This window comes from Lagenorhynchus albirostris, chromosome 2 (assembly GCF_949774975.1).
Source record: "Lagenorhynchus albirostris chromosome 2, mLagAlb1.1, whole genome shotgun sequence".
Classification (NCBI taxonomy): domain Eukaryota; kingdom Metazoa; phylum Chordata; class Mammalia; order Artiodactyla; family Delphinidae; genus Lagenorhynchus; species Lagenorhynchus albirostris.
In genome coordinates, this window is record NC_083096.1 from 125,656,877 (window position 1) to 125,669,707 (window position 12,831).

The 12,831-nt window shown below is 38.5% G+C and overlaps 1 protein-coding gene across 1 annotated transcript in view; it reads left to right on the forward strand.

Moving 5' to 3' along the window:
• Nucleotides 1-7,186: 7,186 nt before the first annotated feature.
• The window catches only part of ANKRD13C (ankyrin repeat domain 13C), an 81,084-nt gene continuing 75,439 nt past the window's right edge, over nucleotides 7,187-12,831 (forward strand). Inside the window, exon 1 of the mRNA XM_060139755.1 lies at nucleotides 7,187-7,933. Coding sequence (XP_059995738.1) covers nucleotides 7,489-7,933 — 445 coding nt within the window. The 5' untranslated portion in view covers nucleotides 7,187-7,488. The remainder of the gene's footprint in view (nucleotides 7,934-12,831) is intronic.

Genomic DNA, 12,831 nt, shown 5'->3' on the forward strand with positions numbered 1-12,831 from the left:
ATTGTCCCATGCAATATGTGGGACATATTTATACTAAAAATTATTTTTTTATCTGAAGTCCAAATTTAATTTGGACTTGTAATTTTTTTCGATAAATCTGGCAATCCAAGTGGTGAGAGTATGTGGAGTTCTGTGTATGTGTGCATGCAGGAGTGGGAACTGGGAGCCAGAGACAAAAGAGTTTGTGGACAGTTTCAAGTGCCAGTGGCCTGAAGCCAAGTTGGCCAGTGTAAAGTTGAGAGAAATAGTTCAATTTTAGAGCTATATGGGAGATAGAAAAGTCAAGATTTAGTGACTGGTTGACTGTGTGAGTAAAGGAGAGGGAGGAGTTGAGAATAATAAAAGTGATGTACAGGTCTGGCTAGTGGGATTGCTGACAGATAAGTTCTATTTCGAACATGTTGAATTAGATGTTCTCTTGAGGAATATTTAGTCTAATCAATACAGCACGTAATTGGATGTATCTTGGGGCAATTAAGTAATTTAAAATAAAGCAGAACTAGGAAGCCATGGACACTAGTACACTCACCCTGATCCATCTGCTCCATTTAATTTCTTACATATATACCTATCGTGTCTTAACCTCTTCTTTTACTAAAATTCCTATTCATATCTTTGTATCTCTTGCTCCAAGCCTCTGTTGGTGATCTAAAAATAATCTCATTTACATATGTTGCAATTTATCTTTTCCTTTTCATTTCATATTGACTTGCCCTCTCATTAAGGTCCTGGCATATTTCCTCCCCCACCAAAGAAAAAAAAGTCTGTGTGTTTTATCTTTCTCAGAGGAATTGCTTCCTTCAGGAACTTCCACAGCTATCTGCTCTGGTTTCCTTGGCAACCCCTGCCTCTCTTATTCTTTCTGATTACTTAAGAGAAATCTGACTAAATCACTAATAATCACTGATCATAAATAGTAGAAGGAATTAAAAGTGCTCAGCATACCTTCTGAGAAAAGGAGTAGGCAAATTTGGAGGAAATAAAAATACGGAGACCTAAGGAGATGGATGTAAAACGTGTGAAGGTATTGATTTACAAAGTTTGTTATTTTCATTTGTCAGTGCACTGTTTGGAGTGTTGTCAGGGTTGATGAAGACAATACCTCATTAGCTAGGCAGCTGTATCATCTATCCAAGCAAAATTCTCCTAGGCCTATCTCAACAAATATGGAGTGTAGGAAATCATATTTTAGATTATTGTGAAAGTATGAAATACAAACCTTGAGAGAAGGAGAATAAAGGATGTAGACTAAACTTGCTCTAATGTTTACATTAGAAACATATTGGTATACAACATAAAAAGGACTGCATAAGATTAGTAACTACCGATCTTCTATTAATTAATTAATTAATTAATTAATTAGGCTGCGTTGGGTCTTTGTTGCTGCACGCAGGCTTTCTCTAGTTGTGAGAGCGGGGGCTATTCTTGTTGCGGTGCGCGGGCTTCTCATTGTGGTGGCTTCTCTTGTTGCGGAGCGAGGGCTCTAGGCCTGCTGGCTTTACTAGCTGCAGCACGTGGGCTCAGTAGTTGCGGTGCATGATCTCTAGGGCATGTGGGCTTCAGTAGTTGTGGCATGTGGGCTCAGTATTTGTGGCACATGGGCTTAGTTGCTCCGCGGCATGTGGGATCTTCCCAGACCAGGGATCGAACCCATGTCCCCTGCATTGGCAGGCAGATTCTTAACATTTGTATCACCAGGGAAGTCCATAACTACCAATCTTAGTCTGTTGAAGCATTTATAAATTATAACAGTGGGATTTTATTACTTTATACAGGGCATTCCATATTTCATATTGTGATACTACTGCTTTTATTAAATAAAGACACCAGTATGGGGATTAGGTGTTTGTCTAAATCTAATACAGGTACATACATTTCACCTAAAATTCAGAAATATTCATTCTTAGAACCATGCTTAATCCTCCAGTTATTGTTGGGTGATAGTGAACAGTAAGGCATCTAACAAAATTTTCATTAGAAAAAGTTGGGACTCCACTTATCAGAAAGTACTTCCTCCTGCTATTGAAGGCAAACTGACCATTATTCGGATTCTTAGCCATACCAAGAGGGGAATTAAGAAGTGCTAGTCTGTAAGACCAGAGTAAATATAGTATATTGAAAAGTTGTTATATAGTTGAGTTGTTGGATTGAATTCTATCTCTGTAACATTTGAATAAAATGTAAATATGTTGTTTGATGGTGAAGTTATTCACTCATTACTTATTGATATAATTGATAACCAACATATTTCATCATATTTAGTCTTGACACTGTGATAACAGGCCAGTTCTTCCCGCACCACCCCCCACAAGGAAAATCCTACTTTAAGTCATTGGATGTAGTTCTTTTCATGGCTGCTCTTGCGTTTGTCTCCCTGTCGTCTTTTCCACCTCATTCTCATTATGAAATAGTTTTGCAGTTTTGGAGTGCTTGGCCCCACCCCACCCTGCTCAGAGATGAGTTGTGATTGGGCAAACCTGATAAGGGTAATCTCTTCTGCCACAGGGATTTGTTCAGGTAGCCCAGGCCTGAGCCAATCAACACTCTCCCAGACGCAGATATTGGACAGGATCATCTTATGAATGTCGAGCAGCAGACTTGTGGGGTCTTGGGCCCTCCTTCTGGACCTGAAGGAGGAAGCTCCAGGCCCCTGTTACTGCTGGCAGCCATCTTGTATCCTTGAGAGAAGTTGGCCTTCGGAGAATGTTCTGAACAGGGAGAAGGTGCTCTGAGTCACAGAGAACCTGATATGTGGTTTGGAGGGGCCCCTCTTGAAGACGTATCTCTGTACTGTTCTGTATGTAAGTCAATAAATCCCTTTAATATAAGACCGTTTCAGTTGAATTTACTGTTATTTGTTAAAAAAAAAAATCCAAAGTGATATATATTTACTCTTGGGCCTCACTTAAGAATCCAAGAAACTAGTAGTCAGCTAAAGTATAGTCAGATTGGGATTATTTAGTAAGTTTACTTAACATCTCATCACTTAGTTTACAGTTCTCTTGGTACATTTTAGATACTTTGGGGTCTTATGTTATAGGTGATCGATTCAACAACTGTTTATTATTAATATTAAGCATTCACTATTTCACTCTGTAAGGCACTGTGCATACAACAGGGATAAACATAGTTCAGTACTGAGAAATCTCAAAGATCTAGTTGAAGAGGTGGACAAGAATATCAAAGAGGCACGCAAAAGTTAAAATCAGAAAAGGCAAATCAGAAAGATTTGGGAAAGAAAGGGAAATCAGAAGAAGGCAAAGAAGGGACGCATATTCAGAATGGTGGGGTGTTGGAGAGGAGACAAGGAGAGGAAGGGCAGGTGTCATTAGAGACTCCTAAGAAGGGGTTACTAACTTCTGTTTTTGTGCCACGGACCTCTTTGGCAGTATGGTGAAGTCTAGGAACCCATTTTCAGAACAATGTTTTTAAGTGTGTAAAATACTTTGGATTATGAAGGAAATTTAGAGTATTGAAAGAGCTATCAAAATACTTGAAAAAACAAATTTGTGATATAGCAGTATATGTGCTTCTTTATTAACTCATAGAAGAACAAGATTTATCAGTGAGCATAATTATTAACATAATTTTGAGGTAGTGATGAATTTAAATGATATTTTGAGTTATCTGCAGCAACTGTAATGTGATATGAAAATATCTGTGGTTTCTTTTGGTTGCAGAGGCACAGGTACCTCTAATATTATTGTGGTTTGTGGTCTACATTCATAATAGAAGGATGTGCTAAATTTTATTTAGTGGTTTCATTCAATGTAATTTTCTGGACCCCTGAATTGTATGCCAAGTTAAAAAAAAAAAAAACCCTGTGTGAAGAAGAGATAAAATTTGAACTAATTCTTGATAGATTGAATGAGGTATCTAGGTAAGTGAAATAGAAATGAATTCAGGATGTATGGAATCACATGTACAAAGGCATGGTGGCATGAGAGTGGATAAGGGACTGTCAGCAGATTGCTTTGGTTAGAGTGAAGAATGAATCTGGCATTGTGCGAGGAGGTTAAGCTGGAAAGATTGGCAAAATCTCATATCCTTGGGGTATTGGTTGGTTGTACATTATAGTATTAAATGTGATTCTGTCTTTAATGTGTTTGGAATCCTTTGCAGACTCTCTACTGCCTAGCATATATAGCCCAAGTTTCATACAGTTGCTCCTGTAATCAAGTCCCAGCTTTCCTTTCTAGTCTCATTTACCACCACTTTTCCTGCCACATACCATGCTCTGATAATTCTCAACTATCATGCTATATTTATACATACTATTCTTCTTATCCCTATTCATCATTTGGATGATCACTTCCTGTGCCTCAGTTGCCTCATCTGTAAAATAGGGACAGAAAGTACCTCATAGAATTGTTGTGGGGATTAAATCAAATAGTTATTGAAACTTGCTTGGAACAATGCCTAATATGGGTAAGCTCTCAATAAATTATAGCTATTATCATTATTGTAATTTTTATTCTTACCTATAATATCTTTTTCCCCTTGCCCAATTGGCTAACTCCTATACATTCTTTAAAACCCAGTCTGGACATTACCTCCTCCAGAAAGATTTTCTGATCACCCAACTTTCATCTCCTCCAGATAGAATTAATAACCTCCTCTTCTGTAGTATATCAGGATCTCATATAATTTCAATTCTTGTATTTTCCACAATGTACTATAAACTTATATTTCTATATCATTTTTCCCTATTATACTGTGGAGCTCCTAAAAGTAAGGGCTGAATATTATTTTTGATGTTTGTAGTGTTTGATTTTACTGAGGGGACGCTTAGGAGTTTCCATATCTGTCCATGGGTGGCAGCCACTAATAAGGTACTTTTAAATTCTAAATCCAGTGGTAACACAGATATAATGGTAGACAATTTGGTATAAGTTTAAAAAAATTTTTTTTTTTATTAATAGGATTCTGGCCACTCTTCCTGTACACATCCCTTATATATTGGTGTTTTCAAGGTTTTGTTCTAGACTGGACCTTAATTTCTCACTCTACACAATCTTCCTTGGGGAACTCAATGACTTCTGTGGCATCAATTACTGTGTAATGATAACTTCTGAATCTTAACCCAGATTTCTGTTTCCTAAGGTTCATTTCCAAATACCAAAATATTTGCCATCTAACTCCTTATGGTGAGCAACACGAACATTCAATTCAATATGCCAAAACTGAACTCAGTTTTTTCTAAACTCTTAAACCGTCTCCAGCCTAACTCTTACTAACTTGGTTTATACTCTCATAATCTCTCACCTCCTGAATCGCATACTTCTTCTAAAAATTAATTTATTATTTTTTCTGATTAATAAAAAGGAATACTTTCTCTTTGTAAAAAGAAATTCAAGCAATGAAGGGAATATGTGATTTAGCAATCTTATCTTCCAGAGTGAACTACTGTTCCCCCTGTGTGACATATATTCTACCAGACTTTTACGTGCATATTTTTACACACACTTTTATTTGATTTATGCAGGAGTCTCTCCGTTTCCTTGTCTCTATAGTAGCCCCCTTGTAATCTATTCTGGATACATACTTTTCTAAGGTATGGGTGACTGGGTGACTTTTCTAAAAGGCAAATCGCATCATGCTATTCCCCTGTTTTGATTTTGTTCTTTTTTGCTTTGTGTGTGTGTGTGTGTGTGTGTGTTTACTATTCTCCTGTTTAACATCCCTAAAAGGCTATCCATTTCTTGTAGGATAATGTCTAAACTTTTGAGATAACATACAAAATCCTACACGATCTGGCCCCTTCCTATTTCTCTAGCCCTGGAGTTACACTTGACTGTGCTACATTCCACCTTTGATGCATTGGGAAGTTTTTCCAACTGTCAAATGAAGATTGAAAATAATACTTATCACAAGGAAATAGCATATAAAGTGCTGAGCCTACCACCTGTTTCAGAGGCTATTGTGGAAGAAGAAAATGTTTTTGTACATAGGTGTCCAGTCCCTCTTGCTTTCTGAGTAGGAGGACCCTTTGAGGTGCAGATTGCCCATGCAATGCTTGAACAGAATTGGAACACCTCCCCACCCCCAGCCCCCGGCCTCCCCCACCTCCCAGACACACACACAAGAAAGAAAAGGAAGAAGGGAAGAATGACATTAATTTGAATAGATTTGAAAGACGATGGAAGGTGAAACCTGAGTAGCAGGGAAGGATGAAGAGAGGACAGTTCCCACAGGAGTTTTTATTTGGAGGGGTGGTGTTATGGAGGTAGGGATAAAGTTGGTTTAAGAAAGAAGAGTTTTGAGAGAAGCAGCTGTCAGAGTAAATGGGATTTAGGAGAGATAAACAGGTTAGTATCTTTCGGACATTGCTAACTCCTCTGCCCTCCAGTTCCCAACAGCTTTAGTTATTTTGTCAAGGTCAGATTTATGTTCTTCAGAATTTGACGCTAGGTCGAGGCTGGCCATGAACTAGTCCAGCGATATTCCGGTTACACAATTATTGTTTGCCATCCTTCAGGGTCCACTCCCCATGCTTTAACTCTGACGCCTGCCCGAAATTCATTCATCCGACAAATATTTGAGTGACCTCCCCTCTCCCAGTCTGCTGAATAGCCTGTTATCCAGGATCAGTCCCTAAACTTCGGTGGTGGCTTTTCTGACACTCCAACACTAAAATTTGCCTTCCCCCCCCTTTTTTTTTCGTGCAACCCAGCACTCCGCATCCACTTCATTCGCAGTTACATTTTGTACTCAATTGCTTGACTATCTTTCCTCCTCTAACGAGCACCTTGGAGCCAGGAGTGGTGTTTTATAAATCTACTAGCAGAGTGTACGGCACGAAGTAGATGCTTAGCGAAAGTTTATTGAATGAGCGTCCTGTGCATTTCAGTGACATCATATCCTGTGTGCCTTGGCGTCAGTCAGCACTCCTGAGGGAGGCCCAGAGGTCGCAGGGTTTGTCATTGTTTATAACGTGCATCGAATATCTCAAACGCAGGCTAAGGTTTCAGACGGCCCACAAGAAGCGCGGCCATCCGGACGCTGGATCCCGGTCTTTTAGTTCAGAGACTGCAGCTTGGGGCGGGAACTCACTGCCTGGGAAGCGCCGGCATTCTGCAACCCTGGGAACAGAACCTGCGAGGGAGGGAGCAGGCAGCTCACTTATCGCGGTGTTTCCTCCCTCCTCCCTCCCAGGGGAGTTATCGCGAGAGAAGCCAGGGGAAGATGGCCGTCCCCTGTTTTTCGGTGTGAAGCAGTGGCGGCGGCTGCGGCGGTGGAGACGGGGATTCTGGTGTCGTGGGCACCTGAACTCTAGCTCCCCCCAGCGAGCGCGCGTCCCTTCGTGCCTAGGCGAGAGCCGGCTCTTCTTCCTCCGGGAGATGCGTTTGTCCCGGGCTCAGGGGCGCTCTGGGAGTTCATGCTGCGCTGGAGTATCCTGGCCACCGCTCTAATCGCCTTGTGCGGCCGCAGCGCAAGCTTCGTCGCCAGGGGTGAACCTCCTGGATCCCCTCTCTGCCCCTGGCGGCGATGACCGGGGAGAAGATCCGCTCATTGCGGAGGGACCACAAGCCCAGCAAAGAAGAGGGGGACCTGCTGGAGCCCGGGGATGAGGAAGCGGCGGCTGCCCTCGGCGGCACCTTTACCGGAGGCAGAATTGGCACAGGCAGCAGCAGCAAGGGCGGTAGAGCCTGTCATAAGATCTTCAGTAACCATCACCACCGGCTACAACTGAAGACAGCTCCGGCCTCCTCCAATCCCCCCGGCGCCCCGGCCCTGCCGCTGCACAATTCCTCCGTGACTACCACCTCCCAGTCCCCGGCTCTTTTAGCGGGCACCAACCCCGTTGCTGTCGTCGCAGGTGGAGGCAGTTGCCCCGCACACTACCCGGTGCACGAGTGCGTCTTCAAGGGGGATGTGAGGAGACTGTCCTCTCTCATCCGCACGCACAATATCGGGCAGAAAGATAATCACGGTGAGGAGTGCTCGCCCCTGTCCACCTCTCCTTCCCAAAGCCTAGGTTGTGCCTCCCCAGGCCTCTGAAATCCTAACAGACCCTTCTTTCCTCTCTTTTGCCCACCATTCCAAGCCAAATGCCCGTAAATCTTGTAATAGCATGCCAGTGGTTTCGGGATTGGTTCTTGTGGGTGCGAAGGAATGTTTCTTCCCTGGCTACTTCAAACTCTTAGAAGCTGTTTGGTTTATGTTTGAGACAGGGCTTCAGTGTGTTGATTCTTGACCATAAGAAATTTTAGATTGCCTCTCATCCAACCTGGTTATCATCCATTGTTTACTGAACTGTATCTTTTCTTCTTCAACCCCCCTGCCCCCTTGGGATCTTGAATTTTGAACATATAAATTACCCAACTCCCTTCATTGCCCAGGTACAAATCCCAACCTGACTGCAACTGGTTGTGATTTCTACGTGCCATCAGGTTGTCTGTTTCTTTTCTTTCTTTTTTCTTCTACTTTTAGGAAGCTTAGTTTGGTACAAAGTGTTTACACTTTGCAAATGCTTTGATTTCTGAAAGCCACAGTACAAATTTGTTGGCATTTGATACCTGGAGCATGTAAAGTGACTTCTGAGTGGCTAAGATTTTGTTGAAGTAGAGCTTAGAGTTTTTTGCTTGTTTTAGATAGATAATTGCTAATAGTAATGTTTTATCTTGATGATCTGTGACTAAAAATAGTACTATGATTTTTCATAGTAACCTCATCATATCCTACATGACAACATATAGTGTCATTTGTTATTCAAGGACTGTATTTCTACTTTTTGCTTTAATTTATTAGCTGAATTTTTTTCTGTTTCTTCTAAAAACATAATGTGACTGAGCTGACATTTAAGCCACAGTAAATTAATGAAAACTATTGTCAACACTGATATTTTCAACATTTGATAGGCCGTTTTAAACTGGGTAGTTGGCAAATATTTTTAATAGCTCGGCTTTTAACTGAACGTGAGTATTGTATACATTCAGTTAGAACACACTCAACTCTGCTCAAAATAGTGCAACACATTAATGAAATACTTGCCTGTGGAATAACCTCCCTTAATTCTGTTGGACTCTAGGCTTCTTATGTACAATTAGGGCAAAAATTGACATTAAGAAAAAAAAGTAAGATTTCTGTTGGTTGTATAATTCTCTAACAACTGCATTTGTATTCTGAATTTACAATATTGTAAGAATTACTACCTCTCATTTATCAAAAATCAAATCCTCCAGAGTGTTCTTAAAAGCTGCACCCAGTTTTTCATTCCTACATTTAATTTACTTAATTACTTTACTGTTGTTGCAACGACATAATATTGTTCGTTCATGGTAATTATTTTCTAACCCTTTGGGAAACAGTTTTTAGTGGGAGATCTGTTGTAGCTTCGGGTTGTTTAGTTATTAGGACATTTTTCAGATTTGGTCTTCATAGTAGCTATATATATATATATATATATATGTATATATATATATATATAGTTTATCTTATGGCCATTGCCTTTAAATTGTAGAGTTCCATTACATTGAAATGTACCTGAAAACAGATAAAACTTTGTTTTTGAGAGTTGATTCCCTTTGAAAGAAGAAAGAGGTGACTATGACTGACAAAGTATGATAGTATAGTATGTTAGAACTGATTTTCTTGACTGATCACAGAAGGTACTGAATTGCAGGATTATTGGGCTTGCATATGTCATCTAGCATTTACGAGTTGGTTTGTTAAAGTACAAATTCTGTTCAAAGTAATTAGAATCCTGAATATCCTTGAACTCTTCCTTAGCCCACTGAAATTCTCTTTCTAAGTCGTCTTGATATACTAAATTCTTGCATTGTACTTAGCTGCCCTTACATTGTTGATTTTATTTTTTTTTATTGACGTATAGTTGACTTACAATGTTTCAGGTGTACAGCAAAGCGATTCAGTTTTATATATATATGTATTTTAGATTTTTTCAGATTCTTTTCCATTATAGGTTATTGCAAGATATTGAGTATAGTTCCCTGTACTATACAGTAGGTCCTTGTTGTTTATCTGTTTTATATATAGTAGTGTGTATCTGTTAATCCCAAATTCCCAATTTATCACCCCCCTCCCTTTCCCCTTTGGTAATCATAAATTTGTTTTTTATGTCTGTGAGTCTATTTCTGTTTTGAAAATAAGTTCATTTGTATCATTTTTTTAGATTTCACATATAAGTGATATAAGATATTTGTCTTTCTCTGATTTACTTAGTCTGATAATCTAGGTCAACCTATATTGCTGCAAATGGCAATTATTTCATTCTTTTTTATGGCTGAGTAGTATTCCATTGTCTATATATACCACATCTTCTTTATCCATTCATCTATCCGTGGACATTTAGATTACTTCCATGTCTTGGCTATTGTAAATTGTGCTGCTATGTACATTGGTGTGCATGTATCTTTTCGAATTAGAGTTTTCATCTTTTCTAGATATATGCCCAGGAGTGGGATTGATGGATCATATGGTAACTCTATCTTTAGTTTTTTAAGGAACCTCCATACTGTTCTTAAAGGCTGCACCAGATTACATTGTTACATTGTTGATATTTTTGATGAATGTAACCAATGGTTCACATACCTGTGGAAAATGTAATTGTTTTGCCTGCAATTTACATTCTCATCTCCTGCAGTGAAGACTCCTAAGGAAGAGTGGCTTCTATTTAATGTGCTACTTCTTTAATCTCCTTTTCCCCTGTAGCTGCATAATTTCCCTGCTATATTACATTACTTTTACTCATGAAATTTTACTAACCTGGATACTTTAGTCTTTTTAGATTATTTTTCCTTTCAAATTGCAAAAGATAAATGTGTTTTGAGTCACCCAACAAAAACAAGCTCTTTGTTATATTTGGATTGTTATAGCATGATGAGTACATAGCAGAATCATACACTCATACAGGTGCATAGCAGAGCCATACAATTATATCACATCATATGACATAGTTTTATATTCACTAGATGTTCCTTCCATAATGTAATGATGATGATCATCATCATCAAAGATAATAGTTTATTAAATACATCAGTGCTATGCTAAGTGTTTACATACATTATTACATTTAATTCTCACAATAACCCTGCTATAAAGGGTAGATTTATCCTTGTTTTAAAGGTGAGGAAAGTGAAGCCTGGAGAGGCAAGGAAACTTTGCCAAAGTTGCATACTTAGTAAATAAGCTCCAAAGCTGGGAACTGAACTGACAGTAGGAACTCCAAAGCACATGATCAGCCTGTTTGTAAATATTTCTGTTGATCGGGATGCACTATTTTGCAAAGAAGTCAATTTTAATAATGTGTATGTGGCAATTTATGGCAAAGTTTTTTAATATATATTTCTCATTTAGTACTTGTAGAGAGAGAATGCCACTGAACAGCTCACAGAGATTTTCTGTAGAGCCCAAATCTCTCACTGCTGTTATTTTTCTTTTTATGTAATGGCACGGATAAATAGGCTACTTTGTCCACATGATAGCCCTTTAGGTATTTGACAAGCAAGAGCTATCACGTTCTCCTTATCTTTAGGTTAAACATTCCTAACTTCCGTATCCATTCTTCATATGACATGGTTTATAAAATTTTAAGAATGGTCCCTGAAACACAGTAAATGCTATAGAGGTGTATTAAAAAAGTAAATGAAAATCTTAGTCATCTTCTTTTAGTGAAACTCTGGTTTGTTAGTTCTTTCCTTTGAGGATGGTGCCCAGAACTAGCCTTAGTGTTGAAGCTATAGTAGCCTCATCAGCAAAGACAGAGACTATATTTATTGCTCTAAGGAATACACATTTAGTAATGTATATTAGTAAAGAGCATACATTAAATAATATAGTACAAGAGTATGTAGATTTTTTAATACTGTTTATTCTCAAGTAAGTGGCTGTCTTTCTGTTCTGTCCTTTCTTGTCCTTATTTTTTTTTTTTAACCTCAAAACAGTGCTTTACATTTATTAGTTTTTATCTTGTTAATCTTGATCCTTTATTCTACCTACCTGGAAAGCTTATTGAATCCTAATTTGGTCACTATTTAGCTCACTGTTCATTAGCTCTTTCAGTTTGCAGTGATCTCTGATTTGAAAAACTTTTTTTTGGTGTGTGTGTATGTATGTGTATTTACAAATTATTGTCAAATTGAGTAGGAGCAAGGATAGAGCTTTTTCTTTTATGGAAAAATGTTAGTTGAGTTTGAATTGCTTTTTCTAAGCCATCAATTATATTAAGGAATATTGTATTTGGATCCAAACATATCTCTTGAAATATAAGTTAAATACAGTAACAGCCATAATATCATATATATACTGTGTTCAAACATGCCAGTGATTTTGACACATGGTATATTTAATAACAGCTCTTCTCGGGTGGGGAAAAAGATACATTAAGTGTACAAAAATTACTTAAACCTTATATCATTAGTATATCTTTAGTTATACCCCCCCCTTTTTTTTTTAGTATATGATTAAAGTTTAAGTCTAGGCTTTTTTTCACATTGAGTGTGAAGATTTTTCTGAATCCTTTTTTGCCATTGGTAGTTAAACAAAGCATCATGATAACATGCTATTTTTTTTATAGTTGATGCTAATGATTTTTACTTCTTCCCCTTTAGAACTGAGAATGCTTATGAAGTTTATAGAAGACTTTCTTGATTTTGACTGCATCCTGTTTGTTAAACTTGTAATTTTGTTTTTTCCCTTAATTGAGTCAAATATCTTTGGAAGTTAAGCATCTTATCTTGGACATTAGTCAGAAGCTTTTAGGGGCCAGAGTGACAAAAGTCCTTGATATATGAATTGCTCAAACCAGCGTTTCCTAGATGTGAAAAATTTCTGATCTATTCTGAGAGGTTTGGCAGTTTCTACGGCCTT